Here is a 22,980-nt window from a genome sequence, read left to right as displayed (position 1 = left end):
CCTGGAACCATCGCCCAGCTCTCAGCGACGATGGTCTCGATATTCCACTCGACCCAGCTTCAAACAGCGTCCCAGGTTGGACCTCCTCTTTTCCCGTCCCAAGCAAATCCACACATTCTGACACACCCACAGGCCACACCACTTCCTCCGAACACATCAACACCTGCATCAACCACATCCTCCCTCAATTCATCAAACCCACCGACCGCACCTATATCGTCGGCGTCGGCGAGAATATCCCGACTCTGCTCGAGAACATCGACGATGACTTCAACACCAACATTCTCGGCAAGAGCAACGAAGCCATCGCTCTCGTGCAACCTCCCATCTTCGATGCGCGCAAGACCCTCACCTGTGATGGCATGCCCATCTACATGGCAACTCATGCTCGCGCATGGGTCGACAGCCGGGAGCCGGTGGGTGACCTCGTGTGCGGGCCGGGAATGGAGAGGCCGGATCTGAACAAGCCGCCGATCGCGGAGGAGACTGAAAAGGCGGAGGATGGCGAAGCTGAGGCGGAGGATGGAGATATTGCGGCAGTGCAGGGCTTTCCGGTCTGCTGCCCTCACTTCAGCAGCGGCAAAGCGGACGGCATGGTGGAGACGGTGTTCCCGATGGTGATGGAGAAGGTGATGGAGTGGTTCTTCGAAGTCCGTGAGGCGAAGGTGAAGGCTGAGGGTCTCTCCCGTGGGATTGCCAGCGCCGCGCAGCGTAACAAGGCGGCGAGTGCGTCCAGGAACTGAGGTCTGAATCAGATTCTGAGGGCGGAAAGTTGAGCAAAAGCATGCAGGATTGGTGAGAACGAGTCTCTCCCGAGTGTCGTCTCTAGATCAAGAGCTCAGAATCGAGCTACATCTTCACCGAGATACCCAGATAGCGTAGCAAATGGACACCGTTTCGAACATGGCCACATTCAATCCCAATGTCTCCTGATGATCGGCCGAGCAGGATCCCACGGTCCTCGAATCTCGTTCTTGTATCTTTGCAATCCAATCAACCACCAGCTTGTCATGCCCATACTTAGCGAGCACACCATACCACCCAATACCACCCCAACAACACCCATGGCCCAACCTCCACCAGAAATCGTCATGCTCAACCCGCCACTCGCCAGTATCACCAGCACGGTAGTAAGACACATATGTCCCACCCAAGAGTGATGCCGCAAATGCCTTCGAAACACAGGAAACAGTCCGAATACCTCCATGCTGAACAGCGTCAAGCTGAAGACGTGTGATGTACTCGTAAATCGCGAAGCCAGCACCGTACTCGCCATCAACGCCGCATTCGTGCTGAGTGAAGCTGGGAACTTGACTTCGGGTCCCGCGCCGTAGTCGAAGGTGAACACGTTGATACACATCAACCAAGTTGAGAGCGCCCATATGCTGTCGGAGGATGTCGACTCCGTAAGGGAAGCGAGCACGGGAGACAGGCCGAGGAGGGAGCAGTAGATGAGGACGGCAGACTTGGCGGTTGTGAGGCGCTCTTGCATTCGAGGAGAGAATGCAGAAGGACGAGCTCCGTAGGGTGGGATATAGGCGGGAGTGGTCGGAATGACCTCGTGGGAGAGCAGCGGATTCGTGGAAGTCGTGACTCCTGGGATGGCGTTGGATGTAGCACCATTCACTGATGTGGCAGCGCTGGGGTTACGGGAGTGGTGTGGGGTGCTGGAAGCAGAGAACACCGTCGTTGGCATTGCAGTTGGGACATCGGACTCTGCTTCGGCGCCAGCGCTGGTGCTGGAGGAAGTGTCGTCTTCGGCGTCGGGTGGAGGGACAGCATCAGCGGCGTCTTCACGACTCTGCCAGTAATCCCGGAATATCCAGCCGGCTACTGTGCATATCGTCGCCCATCCTACCACCGTCTGCGGAGATACGCGGTCCTGTTTGAATGCCGTAAAGCAGCAGACGAAGATGACCACGCTGCATAGATGCTGCAAGATGATGGTACTGTCTGCAACCAAAGGCCAGAACTCATACGGTCGCAAACGTGGATTACGCTGAAGATGATCAAGGAATGTCTCCTCATCGGTGTAATTGTCCGGATAGCTCTGCTTCACCCACAAGAGCTTCTTCCACTGCCCATTCTCCTTCGGTACGGCAATCCCATTATTGCGTCGCCGACTGCTGCTCCGACCTCTTCTCTTGTCTCGAGTGCTGCGCGGTCGCGATGAGGAATATCCCGCTTTCGCGTTCAAGGCTGTCACTGTATCCCGTCGTTCCAAAGAGCTCGCTTCACGGATGCTGCCTCGAGGAGGGGATATGGCATCTTCGGGACGGAGGTGCTGATCGGAGCCGCGATAATGGCTGCTGCGCCGATGGGAATGTATGGAGCTGGCGCGAGAGGATTGAGTCGTGAAAGAAGGATCCAACGAAGGCATTACGCCGTGGGCGTGCCGTTATGGCATGGTGTAGTTTGAGGTGTCGTCGGGAGACGGGATGCAGGTGGTGCTTCAGAGGTGAGGTCAAGAGGAAGGCACTTTAAGCGTGAATCAAAGTTTAGGCGTAGCGTCAGATCTTCAATCAAATCGCATCAATGTTCTACAATTTGAGTGCCATCTATACTACCTAGGTAAGGTCCCGTAGTACCTACTGGCCACGGATGCATGCGGGTTGGTCTGTCTCACACATCGGTGAGTATTCTCCTCGGCCGCTGGCCATACTCTTGTTGTCTCGACCAGCCCTATTTGCGCCCGTTCCCGTATCCCGCCTGGTACACTCTGGTCTCCTCAGGTTCTGTTGTTCAAGGTGGCGTACGATTCTCTCGTTAAAGAATGCCCGATTTATGCAGCGACAGCCGGTGTTGCCCGATGACGACGCCCTCCCTCCGCTAAGAGCACTCGATACTGTCCCAATCGCGTGCGATCGGATATAAAGTGAGGTCGACGGGCCTAAATCTGCAGCTGGTTGTATGCCAATGTCCAGACATGCAAGCCAACATCGCCAGAAACGAAGGGAGCCGCGTTTGCTTGCCGAATCACGATACGACACATACTTCTCTCCCACTTCAGTAAGATCCGCAGTCTCCCTGCTGGCCGTGGTACCATGGTGGCATTTGGAAACCCAGAGGTGTCTGTTGGGTGGTTCCTTGTGGACGCTGGTTTTGTCGGGCTTCTGCTCAAGCCAACACGGAATACTTGCCAGCACAGATCTAGCTTCAGCAATTGGGAGGTCGGCGGAGAAGAAGATCACGATTCTTGTTCTTCTTTTGCCACAATTTGAACTGATTTCTCGTCGCGTCGACTGTTCGACCAAAGCGATCAGCAATATCAGTCCAGCGGACGAGATCCAGCCGCAGCCGCTCGATCAACTTCATATCATCCTCACTCATGGGCGGCTGAGGCACCCTGCTTCGCACCAGCCGTATCTCCACGTCACGCAGCCAGGGCTCCAAGGCAGGGCGCGAGCTTTCCGAGACATGTTCCAGCATCTTGTCGAGGGTGGCGCCGAGTCTGATCAGGCTCCTAATTGATGAGGTTTCCTCCTTTGAGAATGCTATTGGGCAGGGTGGACATGCTTGGCAACCTGATCGAAACCACGCAGTGCGTATCGAAGAGACGCTTCTGCCTGTGTCTTGGCTGATCTCCCTCATGGTAAGGTCGCAGGCTCGAAGTAATAGCAATTGCTGGAGTTCGGGGATACCCCAAGGTTTACTCGCCGATCTCAGAGCATCCTCGTCATGACGGTCGATATCAGCCAGCTGCTCAGTAACGGTATCACGGCGGCGCCGAAGTCTTATAGCAATTTCCAGGTGTGACAGGCCGTTTTGTCGAAGAGCAAGCATTTCATGTCTCTCTTCCTGAGACACTCGACAGCTGTGACCGCCTGTTCTTCGACCGACCCGCTCTGGCGAATGACCATTCTTTGACAGCAAGTGGTCGGCAATGACTCCACGGTCGCGTCCGATCTGCTTGGCAATCGACCTGAAGCTGAGACCATTTGCCCGTAAGAGAAACATCTTAGCTCTCTCGTCTTCAGATACCGGATGGCCCTTCCGAGGATTGTTATTCACTGGTTCACTATTGGTCTTTGCCTTCAGAAGTCCGCGGACAGTTTCTTCGTGACGGCCGACCTTGGCGGCGATCTCTCTGTGTTTGAGACCTTTCGCCCGTAGAGCATGGATCTCGTCTCGCTCATGCTGAGGGATCGGTCGACCTCGCCTGTGGCTGATATCTGCTGGCTTATGACTGGTGATTGCCCGTAAATGTCTTCCGATTGCCTTCTCACCACGCCCGAGCTTCGCGGCGATTGCTTTGATCGTGAGACCTTCCGCCCTCAAGGACAATATCGCTTCTTTCTCGCTTTGTGATAGCGGTGGATGCCATGGTACAGCCAAATTTGTAAGTTCATTGCTGGCTTTCCGACAATTCGTGAAAGCACGAGGAGCCTGGAGGAATTTTCGTGTGTTGAGGGTATCACTGGATAAATGGCATCGCAGACCACGAACGACGCGAGCCCACATCGTTCGCTCGGCGCGCTGTGCAAGCTGTGAATAGATGGAATATCAGCTCGAAGAAAGACGCCGTGCACGGAAATGCATTGTTGTTGACCCGATTGCAGGGATGAAAGGGGGGTCGAAAGTCGTGGCAGATCGGCCCCACTTGTGGCCAGGGGTTTGGTCACTCAGACCATGAGGACATCATCCTTCTGCTCCCTTCAACCATTTTACACCGTCGTGGCCTTGACGAGCGCTTGGTGTTCTCATCTTGTAGTGGCGGCGTGATCGCATTAACGTCACCAGTATTCAACTCTGCCGCGCTGCCGCTCAGATAGCGGTCACCGACTGTGACCACGGGTCCGTCGATTTGCTTCATTCGGCTCTCATCGACCGGTGCAGGTGTGTGATTTGCAAGAACAGCACATTGCTTGCCCGTGTCCAGGCATACATTATCTCGGCCATATCACCGACCGAGCCAGCAAGAGCTCTCCCGCTCCTGCCCACATTCTTTCCACGCACAGGCCCTACCTCCTCCCTTCCAAGGCACTGTCCACAGCGCGCTAGAAGAGCAGCAGTGTCGAAGCGATGCGCGGCTAATAGAAGGTCTTGAAGAACGACCTGGTAGACTGCTTGTTCTCGACCCACCACTGACCTTTCCGTATATTTCGCAATAGCGAATCCATCTTGTCAGTCTTCGTGATCTTCGAAGGACGTCCCGAAGCTGGACCATGCATACGGAAAGCCACTGCCAATATGTCGGCACATAGCATCCAGTCTCGCCGCGATCTGCTTTTCCGCAACGTTACGAAGCTCCCATTGCGCCCCTTTGGCCAATTCGTTGCCTGTAGACTGGTCTCCCGAGAGGCCCTGCTTCGAGTCGTACTTTCGGATTCAGACTGGAGAGCTACTTCAGCGGCTGTGTTCGGCGAAGTTTGCGGACCCTGTTCATCACGCTTTTGAGACTGCGACCCAAATGATCTGCAACTTCTTGCCAGGTCCTACCCTCATCATACAGGGCCTGTAGTGACGCAGTCTCCTCCTCAGCCCACGGTCGCCCTCGCCGTGCTCGGAGTCTGCGCAGGACTTCTCGAGTCTCGTGCAGCCAGAGCTCTAGGGCTGGGCGCGAGCCCTGAGAGATCTGTTCCAGCAGCTCGTTGATCGGGGCATTGCTCTTTTCAAGGCCAATGATGGACGCAATGTCACGTTCCGAGAGCTTTGGTGGGCAACGAGGAATGCCCCTGGGGATTGAGCTCCACCACGCCGTAACCACAGAGTCGTACTTCCGGCCCAGAGTTTGTGCTATTTCCTTCATAGACAGCTTGCAAGCCCGAAGCAAACACATAAGCAGCAACTCATCAGTGTCCCATGTGCGCCTCTTGACATGCTCGATTCCTTCATCGAAAGCGTGCAAACGTGCTTCGACCGTCTTTCTACTGCACCCAAGCCGCCGGGCGGTTTCAGCAACCGAATGGCCTTGGGCTCTCATGGCAAGCACATCTTCTGTCTCGATCCGCAAAAGACCACGGCCGGAGTCGTCCTTGTTCGGAAGCGACATGTTGCTGGCATTGGGCCGAAGATGTTTGTGAACCAACTCGATGGAGCGGTGCAGTTTCACAGCAATTTTTGCATAACTGAAGCCCTCGGCCCTCAAAGCAGTCATCTCGGCTCCCTCGCTCGGATGGAAAGGACGCCCCTTTCGCAGACCACTCTGTTCTGGAGCAACAGTGGCTTTTTGCAGCAGGCGAAATCTGATCGTACTTTTGTCTCGTCCGAGAATCGAACTGATTTTTGCTACGGGAACCCCTTGAGTCCTCAACGTAACCGCTTCATTGATCTCAGTCTCGGACATCGGCGGGACCCTCCCACGTTTATTCTTTCCCGCTGCATTATCGGAATATCGACCACACGCGATGCCACCAATAGTCGGGAGGAACGGCCGGATGGCCGAGCTGTTTTCGAACACATGCCGTTGCGCGCCGCGAACGATACGAGCCCACATGCTCCGCCCGGTACGCTGTTCCAGAAGAAGATCTTGAAGGCAAAATGCAAGTCTGAAGAAGTAGGGTTTGGACAGTTGGAGCAATCGATCGCGGTCGTGGACGAAAGTGCAGGGGTAGAAGAGGAGTCGAAAGTCGTGCCAGATGACCCATACTTCTGGCAAATCGCCCGATCACAGAATCTGCACGACGATGGAACTTCCTACATCGTGCAGCATCTTCACCTTCGCCAGGAATGAACAAGCCAACGAGCAGTTCGCAGCGAACTCCTACAAGATTCCGGACTGGGTGGTCAGGATGGAGGAGACGATGGCTTGGTCCTGAGCTGGAGAGCCTGCTCGACCGATTCTGCGAGCTCTTGCGCCGATTGTGAATCGACCACACCACAGAGCTCGCAGTAGGCATTAATTGAAGGCAGTCGACATTGGACCATGGGCGATTCCGGTCCACTTCCCAATCCCGACTTGTCGATGGAATTGGATCGCAGACCTCGGGGAGATCTACCCCAAGTGTTGAGTAAGAAATCCGGAGAATCTAGGGTCCCACGCCATTGCGTGCTTCAAGCGCGGATGGCCTACAACTTTGGCTTTGCTGTCGTTTGCATGCCGCTCTGTGCGAGCCGGGACTGGGCAGCGATTCTCGAGCACATGCTTCGCACATGCTGCGTGCCCATGTTGACGCCATCTGGGTTCTCGTATAGTTGATAAGTAGGTCGGACCCAACAACCGGGTATGCTCGTCTTCTTTGCTTTCATTCTGTCAAGCATTTTGTGCCGGGAGACGACCGCTTTGCACTACCCATTGATCCACCAATCTACCTGCATTGGGTCCTTGCATCCGCCATCATTCAAGATGTCTCACGCCAATCGTATCGAGCAGCTTGAGAACCTCAAGAACATCGAGACAAATGAGAATTTCTACGAGAAGCTCGCCCAAGGAAAGATCGCAACCGATGTATCGAGTGCTTCATCCCAAAGAGGCCCATCTGGACCGCAGCCGTACTACGTCCCAGTGCCGATAACGATCAAGTCTCAGCTTGGCAGTCCGGTGTGTAGAGTCCTGTCCTTCTCAACTTGGCCATCGAGCTGACATTGACTCAGACCGCCCTCGCCATTGGCGCCTTCTCGACCACGCTCTCAACAGTCGGCATGGCTCTCATGGGCTGGCGCGGTGTGCACGTCACAAACGCCATCTGTGGCAACTTCTTCGGCGTCGCTGGAATCGGCATGACCATTTCAGCCAATTGGGAGCTGGTCCTCGGCAACACATACTCGTACACCGTTCTCTCTGCTTTCGGTTTGTTCTACCTTGGGTTCGGTGTCATTCTCACGCCTTTCTTCGGCGTCGCGGAGTCGTACGGCGGATCGGATACTCCAGAGTACAACAATGCTCTTGGATTCTTCCTGCTGAGTGAGTGCATCTCCATCTTCTTGACACGATCGATATATGCTGACCTTGAACACAGTGTGGTCTGTCTGGAACTTCTTCTTCCTGATCGGCTCGCTTCCTCTCAACCTGGTCTTCATCGGTATCTTCCTCACCGTACAACTCGCGTTCACAATCCTGTCGGCCGGATACTTCGTGACGGCGGACGGTAATGCTGCGCTTGCGACGGCGCTGTTCAAGGCTGCTGGGGCGTTCGCGTTTATAAGTGGGATGCTGGGGTATTATACGGTGGCCAATCTGATGTGCTCGGAGGCTTTGTACTTTTCGTTCCCGATGGGCGACACGAGCCGTTTCTTCAGGAAGAAGCAGAAAAATGCGTGAGGATGAAATGCGGGATGTGAAAGGGAAAAGGAAAATGGGAAAATGGGGATGAGAAGGGATGGAAAATACCCAAAATGTTTGACTTCAATCGAGGCAGGCGGTCTTTTGGCGAGACAGTTGTAATACTCAAGTGACTGTACCGGATTTCAAGCGATGTCATCTGCAAAGGCGTCATGATCGACCAGTCAGGCACAGCTTGATACTGCCAGTAAAGGAAGCTCCTTGTGCAGTGGCTCCTGCATAGTCTCATGTCGTTGTTGCTGCCAGGTCTCATCAAAATTGCTGTGCAGACAAGGGGCAGCCGCGTCGTGGGCGCGGCTCTGCAGGTAGGTGCATTATCCTGTCGCCTCATTGCCGTCTCACGAAGCCGTCCCGCGATGCTGCGAGACATGTGTGCAGTGTAGAAAGAAACATGTCTTTGCGATCCCTCGAAGTCCTCGATGTTCACTCGGGTCATCAGCGGCCGAGGTCCGTGCACAAATCTGACAGCTCTCTACCACACACCTGCTTCCGTGCTGCCACAACCAGCAGACAAGCACACCGATACACTCTCCGCCCAATCGCAATCGTCCCGACGCAAACGACATACGCAATGCTCTGTGTCCCAGGCTGCTGCTGTCCTCTTCCGCCACGCCGCCCAGACACAGCTCACACCTCCGCCGACTCCGCCTGTCAATTCGTCGTTGCAGAGACAGATCACCGGCTCGACACCATAGTTCGCACGATTGTGAGCGCACGGACGATGTGATCTGAGGATAAGCTTGCGTAGCAATGTGTTGGGCAGGTTTCGGCGCGGCTGGCGCTCAGGCGTGAGGCATGGATCGGAGCAGATGGCAAGCCTTGGAGCGATTCATCCACGATCAACACCACCACCTGCCATGACGCAGAGAGACAAGTAGCATTCCAAGGTTCTGAGATTGGTGTTCTTGCGTAGGCGCAAAGCTGGCCGTCTGTATGACCACATCACCAGTGTCTTGAGCCGTAGCCTTCTCGGTTTGCACGGAGTAGCTGCTCAGGTCTGCCTGCCGCATCAGACTAGCCGCCACGATCATGCTGCGTTGTCCTGGCCGAGACTTGACAACGAGTCGAAGACAGAAATCGATTGAACACTCGCCGCGTACAGGCTTCTTGCCACGAAAGACTCGAATGGGCTCCGCGGTACTCCCCACGCCGACACGGCAATGACCGCCTCCGCAAGAGCCGCGCCTGCGAAAATGCAATTCAGCCGGAGCTGATGCACACTGCTTTCAAGGTGGAGTCAAGATAACTGATGGTAGAGGCCAACACGTCAGCCCACCGGTATCAAGACCAGCCTAACGGGGTTTCCAATACGAATACGCGTAGTGATCTGGCAGCGCGCAGAGAGCGCTTCGAAAGTCCAGCCGGGACTGCAATCGACAGGAAACAGTAGGATTATACTCCATGCATGGCAAGAGATGGATCTCAAGAATAAGGAGCAAAGGAATTTGCAGCGGAACATCTCGCATTAGTATTCCGCCATGGTGTCACACAACGCCCTGTGCTTGCATTCTGCTGAAATCGAAAGCTCTGCTCAGGTTGCGAGATCTACACCAGGCCAGGATGCCGGTATCAGCACTGGGCAAACCGCGGAGGGTAGTGCCTACTGAGCCAGCGCCGGCCTCAAGGACATTCTGGCTGGTGATCAGCTCGCCTCGTACTGGAAGGAATTCCCGCCTCATCTTGTGCAAGATGTTCGCGTTCAGAAAACGTTGAGAAGAGCTGTGTGGCCAGTCGCCGACCCGGTCGTGGTCCGCCTGCTCACGGGAAGCGATCGGAATGGTCTGCACCCGCAGAGGACTGCTTAGAACTTCCTGCTGGACAGTGACATGCTGCGTTCCTCTCGCGGCGGCAGACCTAGCCGCAGTGGTCGGCCCACGCTGGCATTGCAACGCTACGGGCTTACGCTTTGGCTCCATGCGCCTCCGTTGCTTGTTCGAGCTCCCGGCAGGGTCAAAGGCGTGGCATGATATCCCTTCCTTCCGCGTGCTTTCGAGTTTGCGGCAGGTGGTGTCTTCACGGGCTTCTGTGCTGGTGGTTTCGACTTGCCACGATCTGGGATCTGGAGGCTTCTCTCAAGGTATACTTCCAAGGCCGTTTCTTTGCTCCGGATCGAGGGACGTGTTCTGGCGATCAAGTGATGGTCACGCTTGGCACGGATTGGCATGCTACAGCTCCATTCTCTTGCAACGCCTTCTGGCGATTGAGTGATGGCCAGGCTCGAAGAGGTCTGGTGTGCTACAGCTCCAACTCTTGCAATGCCATCCTGGAGGATACCGCTTCCGTCTGCCTCCTTCAGATGATATCAGGTCCTTTTGACCGTTGTCGGACAATGCACAGCGTAAACCAACTATCTGCTGTCCGGTCCTGCGTACTTCAGGCTTGTCGTGGTCCGTTGGCACTTCTTGAGACGCCTTCAATGGCAAGATTGGCGCAGAACTTGGAGTTGTGCCGTCGGCAGTAGATGGTCTACTGATTGCTACGCTCGCAAAGAATGAGCAAGGCTGCTTCTGCTTTGTCGAAGCTGCTTGAACGCCTGTGTCGACAATGCTTGCCCTCGGTTTTCTCGCATACCACGCTCGTTCGCTTTGGCCACGGACGATGGACTTCCGACACCCTGCTACATGCGTAGAGGCTGACATCCTCGCTCGTCTTGTATCGCTGCCTGCCTGCTAGCGCTGCCGTTCCCTCTCTTTCTGGCTGTTTGCTGCGCCTGTTGAGCAATCATTCGCGTGAGAGCAAAGCTGTCATTCGAGCTCGATGGAAGCGAACAGGTCCGGTGTACATGCCGCTGCCGGGTGAGGACCACGCGCTCCGTGTGTAAGGCCTTTTTGAGTGCCCCGGGATGCTCGATGTTGCTTGTCCTTCGGGATCGATGCGTCCGTCAGAAGGATCATCGAGTCGACGCCGTCGTCTGCTGCTTCTCTCGTGGCAGTCGGAGGTGCTCGCGCGTAGTGAAGAGCCATTCGTATGTCGAGGTAGTCGTTCTCTGCTGTGTGCTCCGCAGTGGGGATCGAGGCCGAGATTTGCGGAGAGTTGTTCTCGTTGCATCTTCGAGGTCGTTCCGCTGGAGGCGTAGCTTGCGCTCTGGTCGTAGGTCAGCTGCCATGGTAGGAAGAATTGAGCCACGGAGAATCGCCGTCGATGTTGGATGAGGTTTTGGTCTGCGGTGCAGCGACCAGAATGATTTTAGCAGCCATGGAGCCATCGTGATGAAGTGGATTCTGAGCTCGCCATCAGTGTGGAATGCCATCCGTCGCAGACGTGCGCCTCCGCCTTCAACGGTGGACGAGAATTCTCGGGCATTCGGTTTCGTCGCCGGAGGCAAAGAGATGCTTTCGTCCTCATGGTCAATGGCTCCCGTCCGCCCATGGTCGTCCTTATGGCATCGTTACCTTGATACCTGGACTGCGTAGCAGCTGTCCGCCTCCCTGTTGCTACTGGCTGTCATGGGACCATGGCCGGAATCATGGTCATGATGCTCCCACTGCTCGAGCATGGCATGATAGAGGCGCAGAAGAATGTCACCTTCAGAAGAGCTGTCATTCTCTGCTACCAGTGGGTCATATCTCCAATGGAGACGGAGAAATCACGATGAGACGAGCTGATGCTCTCTCTTCTGATGCCGGCCGCAGGAAGTCTGCCGTCGAGCTCATGGGCATGGCACATCTTCCAGCGGAGACACTGCTGTCGCAACTCTGCCGCCGGCTTGGGCTTATGGTGAGAAAGATCCTCTTACCTGAGCAGGATACAATGGCACACGAGTTGTCTTCTCTCGAGAGCAATGCTGTTCATCAAACAGGCAGAGGCATCTCCGTCCCCTTGGTAGGTCACATCGTAAGTCATACGGTAAGTGCTCTCTTCACCTTGCGTGCTGCCGGCGCGTCGCGCTATTGCCAAGCCGCTCGGGACACTGTTGGCCCATTGGGTCAAATCGTTTCACTCCTCTCTCCTCTACAATACTCTCCCTCCAACCCATCTCCCACTCCGCCACCACCCACCACCACATCGCCACCAACACCACCATCACCCAAGAAGCAGAATGGGCGTGGCCTTGTTTCTCCTGTTCTGCATCGGCTGGTTTCTCCTCGAGAGAGCCATCGCACGCGTGCAAGCCTGGGTGTGGGACCTCCTCCTCCTGCCCCTCCCGCCGCAGTAGAGAGGACTGTGGTAAGCATCTCCAAGGCAGACCGTCAAGAGTGGTACGGTATACAGAGAGACATGTGCTGATATTACTGCTATACAGCCTCCCTGGGTGCCTGAGGCCGCAATTTTTGCCATTGCTCCTGCCCTCCTCTGGTTGTCACAATACTCGACGGCGACATCACATGCACTTCTGATTTCTCTTCACCTCTTCCGACACCTGTCTACAACCTCCACCTCACTTCACTCTCGGTCCAGGACTATCAGCTGCCTTCACACGCTCTGTTGTCGCTCACCACAACCTCAACGCACGTCGCTTGGCAACCACTCCGGCCAATCGCACAATTCGAGCTCACCGGCTTCGATCTATCACCGATTCGCATCACCGCCCCTCCGTGTTGATTGTGGGAGCAGCCGCACGTCCGTGCTCACCTTCTCTTCCTTTAAGTATCCGTCGACCTTCGAAGAACTTCCTTTCCACTACATCCACCACCACTTCGCACACCGACCGACCACCACCTTCCTCAACCACCTTCACCTGCACTTGCACCTGCCCTCACAAGCAGTCTGCATCACACCTCTTCTCATACCATCCGCAACCACCACACACCTTCACACAACCAACAACACCCACCGCGCGGCAGACATCATGTCCGACGCCGCCTCGCAGGCCGGTTCCGCCAATGGCGCCACCCAAGAGCAGCAGAACCGTGACGAGCATGTCGCTCGTGCAAAGGAAGCCGGATGGACAAACACCGACTTCTCCGGCACCGACCAGTACTTCGGCGATGCCGCTCGCTACGAGTGGCGCGACGAGTATGGAGATGTTGCGCCTCGAGTGCCAGAGCTCGAGGCCATTCTCTTCGGTCAAGACATCACTGCTCGCGAGGGTGATCACATGGAGAACATGATCATTCCGGTCACGATGGAGGGTCCCACTCGCATCAAGCCCATCAACTCGGTAAGTCCTTCCTGCCTCTACTACCTTCGCGTCCACTAACACATGGCAGTTCGAGGATGCTGGCATGCATCCAGTGATCTTGGAGAACATCAAGCTTGCTGGCTACGAGCGTCCCACACCCATCCAGTGCTACGCCATTCCCGCAGCACTCATGGGCCACGACGTTATTGCCATTTCTCAGACCGGTACGTTTTACGATTCTTCGCCTTCCCACTGCACACGACATCCTTCATCCACTTCCACATCACTTCTTTGATCCACCTCCATCCTCCACCTCCACACCTACTTACAAGCATCACAGGCTCGGGCAAGACCCTCGCATACCTCATCCCTGTTCTGAGCCCTCTCATGGGTAAAGGCAAGAAGCTGCGCGGTCCTCGCCCGGACCTCTCGCTCGGCTATAACCCTCGCAACGCCGTTCGCGCTGAGCCGCTCGTCATCATCGTCGTTCCCACTCGCGAGCTTGCCATCCAGATCTTCGATGACTGCCGTCGCCTGTGCTACCGTTCCATGCTTCGCCCTTGCGTCGCCTACGGCGGATACCCAATGAAGTCTCAGATCGAGGATCTTGGCAAAGGCTGCGACATCCTCATCGCCACTCCCGGTCGCCTCGTTGCTCTCATGGGCAAGCCAGAGGTTCTCACCATGTCTCGTGTCAAGTACACCATCATCGACGAGGCCGACGAGATGCTCGACAACGACTGGGATGAAGAGATGAAGATCATCATGACTGGTGGTGGTGCGTACTCTCAGCTTTTCTCATTCACAGACATTCACTAACATCCTTCAGACTCCAACGAAGACGCCGACCACATCTATATGATGTTCTCCGCCACCTTCAACAAGGCTGCTCGCTCCATCGCGAAGGAGTACATGGCCGAAGACTCCGTTCGCATTCGCGTCGGCCGTCCTGGTCAGTCGCACAAGAACATCAGCCAGCATGTCGTCTTCGTCGATGGCGGCAAGAAGCGCGATGCTTGCCTCGACTTCTTGATGAACATCGAGGAGAAGGGCCGCACCCTTATCTTCTGCAACTCCAAGCCTGGTGTTGACCTTCTCGACGACTTCCTCTTCAACAAGGGCGGTCTTCCGGTCACCTCAATTCACAGCGATCGTCCTCAGATCGAGCGTGAGGATTCCATGTATGCCCCAATCCTCCTTCACCTTCTGCAAACTTCCACTGACATCCTTTACAGTCGCGCTTTCCGCAAAGGTGCATGCCCCATCCTCGTCGCCACCGGCGTCTCCGCTCGCGGACTTGACATCAAGGATATCAAGTACGTGATCAACTACGACCTCCCATCCGCAGACTACGGCGGCATCAAGGAGTACGTGCACCGCATCGGGCGCACTGGTCGGATCGGCAACAAGGGCCTTGCTACATCCTTCTACACCGAGCGCGATGAGGGCATTGCCCAGGATCTTGTCAACGTCTTGGTCGAGTGCGAGTGCGAGGTTCCGGAGTTCCTCTCTCACCTTCAGCCGCAGGAGGGCGAGGCCGTGGACTGGGATGACAACAGCGAGGACGAGGAGGCTGCTGAGGAGGGTGATGGTGCTGCTGAGGGCACCGCTGAGGCTGAGGATGGCTGGTAGATACTGGCTGCTCACACGCATACCCACAGCTGCTCGACTTCATGGCTTCGGCCATCGAATGACGGCGGCTACTTTTCCTTTCACGCGATCACGGCAGGCAGGAGCGACGCTTCTGCACATATGAGCTGAAGAGTGAGAGATCACTAGCTTGCATGAAGTGCGCCAACAAACAAACACGCAGTTGTGTCTGCTCCTGTCCTACATACCAAAAATCAAACATCATGCTTCGACTTCTTTTCTACCTGTCTTCTCTCGTCATTGCCTCATACTGACTTCATCTCTTGACTAAGAATCGCTACCAAAACACCTCTCCGCCGCAGCCTCTGACTGCAACCAGTCTTTACCGCCACCATGGCTAATTCATCTTCTTGGTTCGCTGCTGACGCCAACAGACATGATTCCTTCACCCACTCCACTACGACACCTCGCCTCCTCCTTCATACCACTCGCAAAGACAGCTCCTTCACCTGGTTCACCACGACACCTCGCCTCCGCCGTCACACCTCCCGCAAAGACTGCTCTTAGCATCGTCTCCGCCGCTCCACGACCGCAGTACTGCTGCCCGCCACCCAGCCACATCCCGATCATGCCGCGCGAAGCAGATCTATCGATACTCTTCAGCGCATTCCATCCGCTGCTCGCAGGCACACGAAGCAACAGAAGGAGATAACCCGGGAATCGGCACAGTCGAGCAAGACTGGAGCAGAGATGGGAATTTGAGAGGTGATGCAGAACGCTGCAAAGGACAGGATAAGAGCAGCGAAATTATTGAAGTTGAGAAGGAGGATCTACAAACCCGGCGAGACATTTGCGTGAGGACGTTGGGATTCACTCGAGGGCGAGGCGGTTGGGAAGAGAATTGAGGTACATGATATGAGCACGATTGAAGTGGGAGAGGAGGGGGTTGAAGAAGTTTTGATACCGAAAGAACAAAAAGTGTGAAGCTATGCGTTTAGCCATGCCTGCGACGGCATCGTGGGCTACCGCTGCTTCGATCCGAGCTCTGCACTCGTAGGCTGCGGGCAAGAGTGCACCGCAAAGTGGCGAACGGCGGTACGAGCTCTGTTTTCTTTGCCGCTTGAACGAGCGATCAAGGTGAGTAAAGGAGAGACCAAGCAGTGCCGTCAGAGCCTGCGATAAAGCCGTAGCAGGCTGGTGGTTGAATCGTGATGTGAGTGACTTGTCTGAAGTCTTTGGCCGTCTTCCGCACCACGAAAGGTGCCGCAGGAGTATTTGCAATCCCTCGCGTTGCCCACTCGCAAATCTTCGCAGGAAAGAGTCGATGTGCTGTACCCAGAACGCCGTCCGGGCATTCGAAGCATCGCCTTTCCCATCACCATCTTGGTGCAACTCGATTGTCGAACACACAATCCACCCACGCGAACTCTGCGAGTCCCAATGAATTCTGGAGTTGCTCGCATACCTCGTAGTCTTCGAGGGTTTCGGTGGGATCCTCAGACCAGGCGATTTCCACGGGGACGCGGCTGACCGACATGCTGGAGAAATCAAGATAGCGTAGCTTTTCCTGTCGTGCAAGGAATGACACGAGAGGCTCCCAGTCGATGACGACCTTGCGAAGCGTGAACGACTCCATGGCCGGGAAGTCGAACTTCAAAAGCTCCTCGAGTAGCTGGCCGTCACAGTCGTCAGTGCTCTCACTGGTGTCCAGCTCGGGTCTAATCTTGAGTGATCGGATTTTGGAGTGCGGTAGGATGGAGATGAGGTCTTCGCCGACGATCTCGGTCCAATCTTCACCAGCCTGCAGAATGAGATCCAGGGTCTTGAAGCGGTGAAATGCCGCTATGCACACGATGGTCTGGTATGGGTCTTGTTCGCAAGCACCCACACGAATTCCAGCAAAATTGTCTCTGCCATGGTCGTCCCCAGCATTTACCGTCTTGTCCATTGTGAACGAGTCGAAGGATGCGCCAGAAAGCACTATTGCGCGCATCACCATAATGAATGTGATGTCGTTGGGTTGTAACTTGAGATTGTCGAACCCCCGAGCTGGGCCATCTTCATCCTCGACATATGCTTTGAGATGTATGGTCGATGAAATCCCAGGCCGTTCGAACTTCCGAAAGAGCTCAGTGAGCAGACTCAGGTCTTCTCCTTTGAGCCGCATCGCACGCTGCGCGAGCTCCTCCGAGCATCGTCGCGCGCCGCGACGACGAGCGTTCCTGTCCAGAAATCCGTCGTCAACAAGCACAAGCCGCCGAACCGCAGGGCCAAGATTCGCGCTGTCCATAATCTTGATTGCGGTCTGCATGCTCCACTTAGTTGCAACGAATACTTTCACGTCTGTAAAGAATGTCTGCTTGTAGACCTTCGAGATCCCGTCGGCAATGTGTCGAGAGACCAGCCGAAGCTTCTTCATGTCGTTTCCCGTGTGTTGAGCGATGAGCTCGAGCATTTCGATCGGCACGCCGGTGAGGCTGGCGGATGATTCCATGTCGCGGAAAGCGCTTGCTGTCACTTCTTGAAATGTCGGAACTTGGTTGTTGAGGGCAGTGGTGCGTGGACGTAGTTGATGTCGTGAAGCTGAGAATGGCTGATGACGGAAGAACGGTGTGAGCTGGCGTTGAGGAAAGAGCGCTGGAAAGTTGATGCTTAGTCGACTGCGGTGGCTAAGACCCGAGCTTTGGCATGTGATTGTCGTTGAGTCGCCTGCAAAGTTCGACGTCCGTGACGCGCAAACGACGTTGGCAGTGAAGCTGGCATGCTCTCACATATGCCCAGACATGTGAGGCTGGCAGTTCTGCTTCGGCCGACCAGCTGGTACAGCGGATATGTCCGAGTCGTGATCGCTTCCTGCTGCTACATGCTGTTCGGCGCCGCGAGCTCTGTCGAGAAGAGATCCTCGAGCAATGATCATGTCTTTGCTCGGACTCCGATCCGGATTTTCTTGGACACTGCGGGATGGTACCGTGCTCTATAACTCTGCAGCGGCTGGCCAAACAATTAGCAGCGATGAGATGCAGAAAGGCACAATGGCATGACGTCCCTTTGCCATCTGCTACCGCTGTCTTCCTCTACTTCCTGTCGATCTCTCTCACACGATTCCTGCTTGTACGCCCTGATGCCAACAGAAACCCGGGGTCGGATCCTGCGACTGAGGAGCGCCATCCTTCACAGGCTTTGGGAACATAGTGCCACGCTGTGCTGATCGTGAGTCGCCATCAAGCCGTGGCCCATGTCGCGAGGCTGAACGCTCGGCGTTTCGTGCTGTTCCGGTACCAAGAGGACAGTACTCTCTCTCGCCCATGACCGCAAGGCTGCCCTTGGTCGCTGCCGACAGTCTCAGGTGCTGACGACTTAAGTGTACGAATCGCCGTCCTCGTGTTTCGACGACCGTGTATGAAGGGCATCCGCTCCCGGCCGTCGCATCGTAAGATATCATCTCAGGCTTATCAGCACGACCGCAGCGCTGGTCGTATCCTGCTCGACCTTATTCAGAAAGCCCAATCTGTGAAGCTCTCCCGAATCCCTGAAAAATCAAGTTCTGCAATGCCCGTCAAGCATGAGAACTGATGCATCCACCTCCCCTCGTCTTCAACGCCTCGGAACCCGTCCGCACACATTCCTTCTGGAACCCTTGTTATATAGGCTCCGAACACATTCAGCTTACGCAGCTTCGTCTGGCGCTTGAGAAAGGCGAGTAAGGGGCCCCAGTCCGTTCGGATCCAACGGAGCGTTAAAGTGTGCATAGCGGGAAAAGTCAGGCTCAGAAACGCAGCGGTCACAGAGGAAGAGATCCAGGTGGTTGGTGCCCCGTAGTCGTTCAAGTCGTCTTCTACGCTGGGCCTGACGTTCAAAGCTCGGACTTTGGCGTGAGGAAAGCTCGAAAGGAAATCGATCTGCCCAGATTCGTCCTCTTCGTCTCCAAAGCCATCGTCTAATGTCAGGTCTAGCGTGTCAAAACGATGAAGTGCCGCCGTGCACGCAAGTTTCTTGTAATCATCTTGACCGCACTTTACCACCTTGATCCCTCTCATGCTGTCCGAGTAAAGTTCGTCCGGGCAAATGTCCGTGTTCATAGTGAACGACTCGAAATGTGCTCCGGAGTTAACCAAGGCATTCATTGCACGAACGAAACATTTCTCGTTGTTGATGAGAGGGGAGCGATGATCGTAGTCGAATTCTTTCTCTTCCCGCCGCGGGCCATGCTTGCCGTCAATAAAGCCCTGGTAGTGGATAGTCGACACTCGCCTGCTGCTTCGCCCACATTTGCGAAAGAGCTCAGTGAGCAAGCGGATGTCCTCTCGTCGTCCGTGCAATTCCGATTGAGCCCGATGAATAGCATCCTCCGGCTCGCTGCGGGCCCCCCAGGATGGTTTCCAGTCCGACAGCAGATCGTCGACAAGTACAAGCTTCCGCACAGTGGGCCCGAGGGCTTGATGACCGATGACATCTACTGCCTTGCGTAGACTTGACTCCGTGGCCAGAAAAACTGTGAGGTCTGTAAAGTACGCCTTTCTGAAGACACCTAGGACCTGAGCGGCGACATGGCGGGATGTAAGACGAAGGTATTTGATGTCGCCTCCAGTGTACTGGGCGATGCGCTCCAGTAGTTCCGTGGGTAGGCCGCTGAGAGCGGCGGAATCCGTCATCTTGGCGATATGATGATGCAAAGAGCGGGTGAGGAGTCGAAGAGCGAGACGACGCATCGACGTGGCCGTGTCGCGAGGTTGGCCCACGTTCTACTCCATCCATACTGTATATTACACTGCTCCATGGTACAGGGGCACAACCACGCTGGTCGTCTGAGAGGATAGTCGACTTCGTTGTATTGCTCGGGAGCATATTGCAGGTGATATGTTCAGATGTCAGGGCCTTCGCCTCTTCGGACGAAGCCTGAGTGCATTTCTCCTCCAGGATGTATCGAGACCACTCCAGCTCTGGTTAGATCGTCCAATGCTGGTCTTGTGAGCAATCGAAATTGATTTCTGATATTCTGTCACCACTCCTGGATCGTGCACAACGCTGGTCGCCCGATGAGGAGTCGAGAGGTCTCCCGATGAGGAGTTGAGAGTTGAATGTACAGCTATTGACGCATCGCAATGAAACCCTGCTACCATCCAGTCTGAAGCAAGCGCCAGCTCGAAAGGATTTTGCGGACACTGCGAGTGCATAGACCCCTTGGATGGGTCGCTCGTATCGAAAGGCCAGAGGGCAAGGGATTGATGGAGATGCTTGGGGCTCCAATCTGGCACCTCCTAGCTGACCAGCATTCTCCTGGAAAGCGATACTTGGGCCGTGAGACTGATGTGCGCGGAATTCGAAACGAAGTCAACTGGCGAGTAAGAATGAGGATCCGCCTCCAGAGTCGCGGGAAAAAATCCTGTTCGAAACGCGCCTTCCGCCTGCTGCTTCCTTCACCCGCCTCCTTCGAGCAGATCGGTACCGCCAGTCCAGTTCACAAGCAGTTCCCTTACCCGTCCCTCCTCCCCCCCTCCGCAACCATCTCCGCCTCCCTCAACACCCTCCTCCCCTCCCCTCCCATCTTGACCCTCCCATTCCCAGTCCCCTTCTTATCCCTCTTCTCCCTCACCCCCTTAACCTTCCGTCCCCTCAGCCTCTCCCTCGTACTCCCATCCTCCAACCTCCCAAACTCCGCTACCACTCCCTCCTGCACCAACACCCCTCCACTCTCATCCTTCACCGCGTTCGGAACCTTCTCACGTCCATAGCCTCCACTCCTCTTATTGCGTGCATTGCCCTTCTTGACGAGCGCGGCTTCCATATCCACCTTGCCTTGAGTAGTGGCTTTAGACTTCGCAGTCGTCCCATTACGTAGAACTCTCGTCTTCGCCCCCAAAGCCCATAAATCTCCCCATCCACTCTTCCTCGCATCGCGGAAAGCCTGTTTGCTGAAACTCCGCGGAACAGTCCATCGTTCCAGAGTGCCGCTCGGCGTGCACACGTCCAGAATCACATGTCCCGTCCTCTTCATCGGTGGCAGGATGGCTCGCGGGAGGGAAAGACCATTCGGCGGAGCGAATAACCGAGATGCAGAAGGTATTACTTCTTCGTAGCCGGCAAAAGCGAGCGAGGTGGCGTCTTCGCCCTGGACGATGTCTGCGGAGGTGGGCTGCGGCTGCTGACGGAGATCTTGCCCGCGAAGAACGGAGAGGTAGGAAAACTCCACGTCTTCGTGGTTCTTTCCGCTTTGTCCGAAAATCGACTGTAAGAATGCTGGGCGGTGGTAGCGTTGTTCGAAGGAACAAATCGTTCGCCGACCTTTCACCATTCCCTTCTGGCTGTATAGCGGACAAGCGGTGTGGTTCGTACACGGAGCGATGATCATACCCGTTTCTTTCGGCTGCATGAGGAGGTCCGCGTACTCATGCGCACCAGGCTCGTCGATATTCGTGGATCGCTCAGTGGAGTCGGGAGAGGAGATGTGGCGGTCCAACAACATGTCCCTCGCGCCGGCGATCATTTCAAAACCGCGGGAGACACCTTTTTCGATGAGCAGAAGCACGCCGCCGTCGGCATTGAGCAGATGCCAGAGATTCTGCACGTGTGCTTTTCGGAGGTGGTCTTCCCTCAATGGCCACAACGAGTGGGGCGCGATGACAATGTCGAATTTGCCCTTCACCTTCGCCTCTTCCGCGTGCAGGTAGTCAGGTAGTCTCGGGATGAAAGTCGTGTTGTCCAATAACTTCGCAGCCCTGCGTCTTAACGCATCACTTCCCGCCAACACTGTAGCGCTACCCAGCGGAGGCGAAAGACCCGCTCCTCCAACTCTTCCATCCGCCTCTGCCAGCGCCAAGGGTGAATCAGGTCCATCGATGCCCCCCTCATGCATCCTCTCCCACTCCGCTCTCAACATCTCCCTCACAGCCAGTACGCCTGCGCCCGCCCCTCCCGCGTCCAGAATTCGCAACTCTCCCTCTTCCGCTTTCCGCACCAAGCCCTCCGCCCACTCCGTCCCGAGCCTCTTCCTCGTCTCGACGAGCACACTCGTAACACTCGCAAAGATCCCTGGCATCAAGGTAGCGAGAAACACATCGCCGTCCATCTCCGCCATGTTCCCCTGCGTAGCGTCCAGAGCAATGGGTTTCTGCTGCATCAATCTCCCACGAGCAGGAGTGGACGTCGAGTAGGGTAGACCCGGCCCGCCGAAAATGCGGAGGGCGTGTTCGGGGATGTGCTTGTTGCGGTCGGAGATGAGGAGAGTGATCGGGTCTATGAGGGTGGTTTTCGGGATGTCGACCGTGGAGCCGAAGCGGTTTGCGAGCGTGAGAGGGTGGATGCGGACGAAGCCTGGGTCTTCTTCTTCCACGCGCTCATGTTGGTCCCGGGGGTATACATCATCCTGCACCTCGTCCTCGGAGAAAGGTGTATATGCCTCCCCTTCATCCCCGAAAGTCCTCTCCAGATCCCTCGCCAGCATCTCATTGCCCGTCTCCTTCCACCTCCTCTTCCTCTTTCCATCCACCTCGTCCTCGACATCATCTTCTTCAAACTCCACCTCCCTCCCATCCTCCCGCAGCACCTGCAATCCTGCCACATCCGCCCCTCCCACCCCCTCAACGCCATTATCCTGCACAACAACCTCCCTCAATCCCCCAAACAACCTCTCATAAACCCTCCCCTCTTCCCCCTCGAGCACCTCTCCCGGCACACCCTCCCCACCAAACCACTCCCTCACTAACCTCACTCTCTCTTCGACTCCACTCGCCTCCCGCACGCCCGCTTGCATGAAGACGCTTTCTCTCCATTCTGCTCTGGTAATTTGTCCGGAAGTGAAGAGTCCTTCGACTAAGTCGATTTCTTGTTGGCGTGTGAATCTCGCTTGGGACCGTGGAGTCGTGCTGAAAGTCCGGGTTGTGCTGGCTGTTCCGTTCCAACTCTTCCGACTCGAAGCCGCTGAGATCCATGCCGTCCGAGAAGAACCCACAGCAGTTGTCATGTACGCCCTCCTCGACTGTATCCCGACTTGTCCTTCTGCTCCTGTGCTTCCTGCTCCTCTTGCCCTTCCATCCTTTCCCTCATCATTAACTTCGCCCCTCCATAATCTTTGACCCGTATACAACGACGCGCTCCGTCCTCTCCTCGC

General features: G+C 55.7%; 7 protein-coding genes across 7 annotated transcripts; 2 read left to right on the top strand and 5 right to left on the bottom strand.

Moving 5' to 3' along the window:
* Positions 1-165: 165 nt before the first annotated feature.
* MYCGRDRAFT_77760 (uncharacterized protein) lies at positions 166-2,394 on the bottom strand (the record flags this gene model as incomplete). The annotated part of the gene is made up of 1 exon (XM_003847511.1): positions 166-2,394. One exon carries the CDS (start codon positions 2,378-2,380, stop codon positions 914-916), a length of 1,467 nt encoding a protein of 488 aa, XP_003847559.1.
* Positions 2,395-2,805: 411 nt separating this feature from the next.
* MYCGRDRAFT_106482 (uncharacterized protein) lies at positions 2,806-3,653 on the bottom strand (the record flags this gene model as incomplete). Its single annotated transcript, XM_003847510.1, has 1 exon — positions 2,806-3,653. One exon carries the CDS (start codon positions 3,589-3,591, stop codon positions 3,157-3,159), a length of 435 nt encoding a protein of 144 aa, XP_003847558.1.
* Positions 3,654-7,285: 3,632 nt separating this feature from the next.
* On the top strand, positions 7,286-8,200 carry MYCGRDRAFT_97330 (uncharacterized protein; the record flags this gene model as incomplete). The annotated part of the gene is made up of 3 exons (XM_003847741.1): positions 7,286-7,480; positions 7,534-7,843; positions 7,899-8,200. 3 exons carry the CDS (start codon positions 7,286-7,288, stop codon positions 8,198-8,200), a joined length of 807 nt encoding a protein of 268 aa, XP_003847789.1.
* Positions 8,201-8,548: 348 nt separating this feature from the next.
* Positions 8,549-11,717, bottom strand: MYCGRDRAFT_97329 (uncharacterized protein; the record flags this gene model as incomplete). Its single annotated transcript, XM_003847509.1, has 8 exons — positions 8,549-8,580; positions 8,705-8,949; positions 9,322-9,406; positions 9,807-10,032; positions 10,125-10,511; positions 10,793-10,931; positions 10,991-11,305; positions 11,614-11,717. The coding sequence occupies 8 exons, from the start codon at positions 11,715-11,717 to the stop codon at positions 8,549-8,551; spliced, it is 1,533 nt and encodes a 510-aa protein (XP_003847557.1).
* A 1,293-nt stretch (positions 11,718-13,010) lies between these two features.
* Positions 13,011-14,915, top strand: MYCGRDRAFT_97328 (uncharacterized protein; the record flags this gene model as incomplete). The annotated part of the gene is made up of 5 exons (XM_003847742.1): positions 13,011-13,322; positions 13,372-13,507; positions 13,624-14,061; positions 14,113-14,464; positions 14,519-14,915. The coding sequence occupies 5 exons, from the start codon at positions 13,011-13,013 to the stop codon at positions 14,913-14,915; spliced, it is 1,635 nt and encodes a 544-aa protein (XP_003847790.1).
* Positions 14,916-15,743: 828 nt separating this feature from the next.
* MYCGRDRAFT_97327 (uncharacterized protein) lies at positions 15,744-19,525 on the bottom strand (the record flags this gene model as incomplete). The annotated part of the gene is made up of 5 exons (XM_003847508.1): positions 15,744-16,046; positions 16,339-17,554; positions 17,645-17,827; positions 17,972-18,203; positions 18,544-19,525. The coding sequence occupies 5 exons, from the start codon at positions 19,523-19,525 to the stop codon at positions 15,744-15,746; spliced, it is 2,916 nt and encodes a 971-aa protein (XP_003847556.1).
* Positions 19,526-20,346: 821 nt separating this feature from the next.
* On the bottom strand, positions 20,347-22,833 carry MYCGRDRAFT_51272 (ribosomal small subunit Rsm22, mitochondria; the record flags this gene model as incomplete). The annotated part of the gene is made up of 1 exon (XM_003847507.1): positions 20,347-22,833. One exon carries the CDS (start codon positions 22,831-22,833, stop codon positions 20,347-20,349), a length of 2,487 nt encoding a protein of 828 aa, XP_003847555.1.
* Between the last annotated feature and the right edge of the window lie 147 nt (positions 22,834-22,980).

The sequence above is a fragment of the Zymoseptoria tritici genome, chromosome 13 (assembly GCF_000219625.1).
Source record: "Zymoseptoria tritici IPO323 chromosome 13, whole genome shotgun sequence".
Taxonomy (NCBI): Eukaryota; Fungi; Ascomycota; class Dothideomycetes; order Mycosphaerellales; family Mycosphaerellaceae; genus Zymoseptoria; species Zymoseptoria tritici.
The sequence above is the reverse complement of the archived record's forward strand: the minus strand, read 5'-3'. Positions and strand labels throughout refer to the sequence as shown.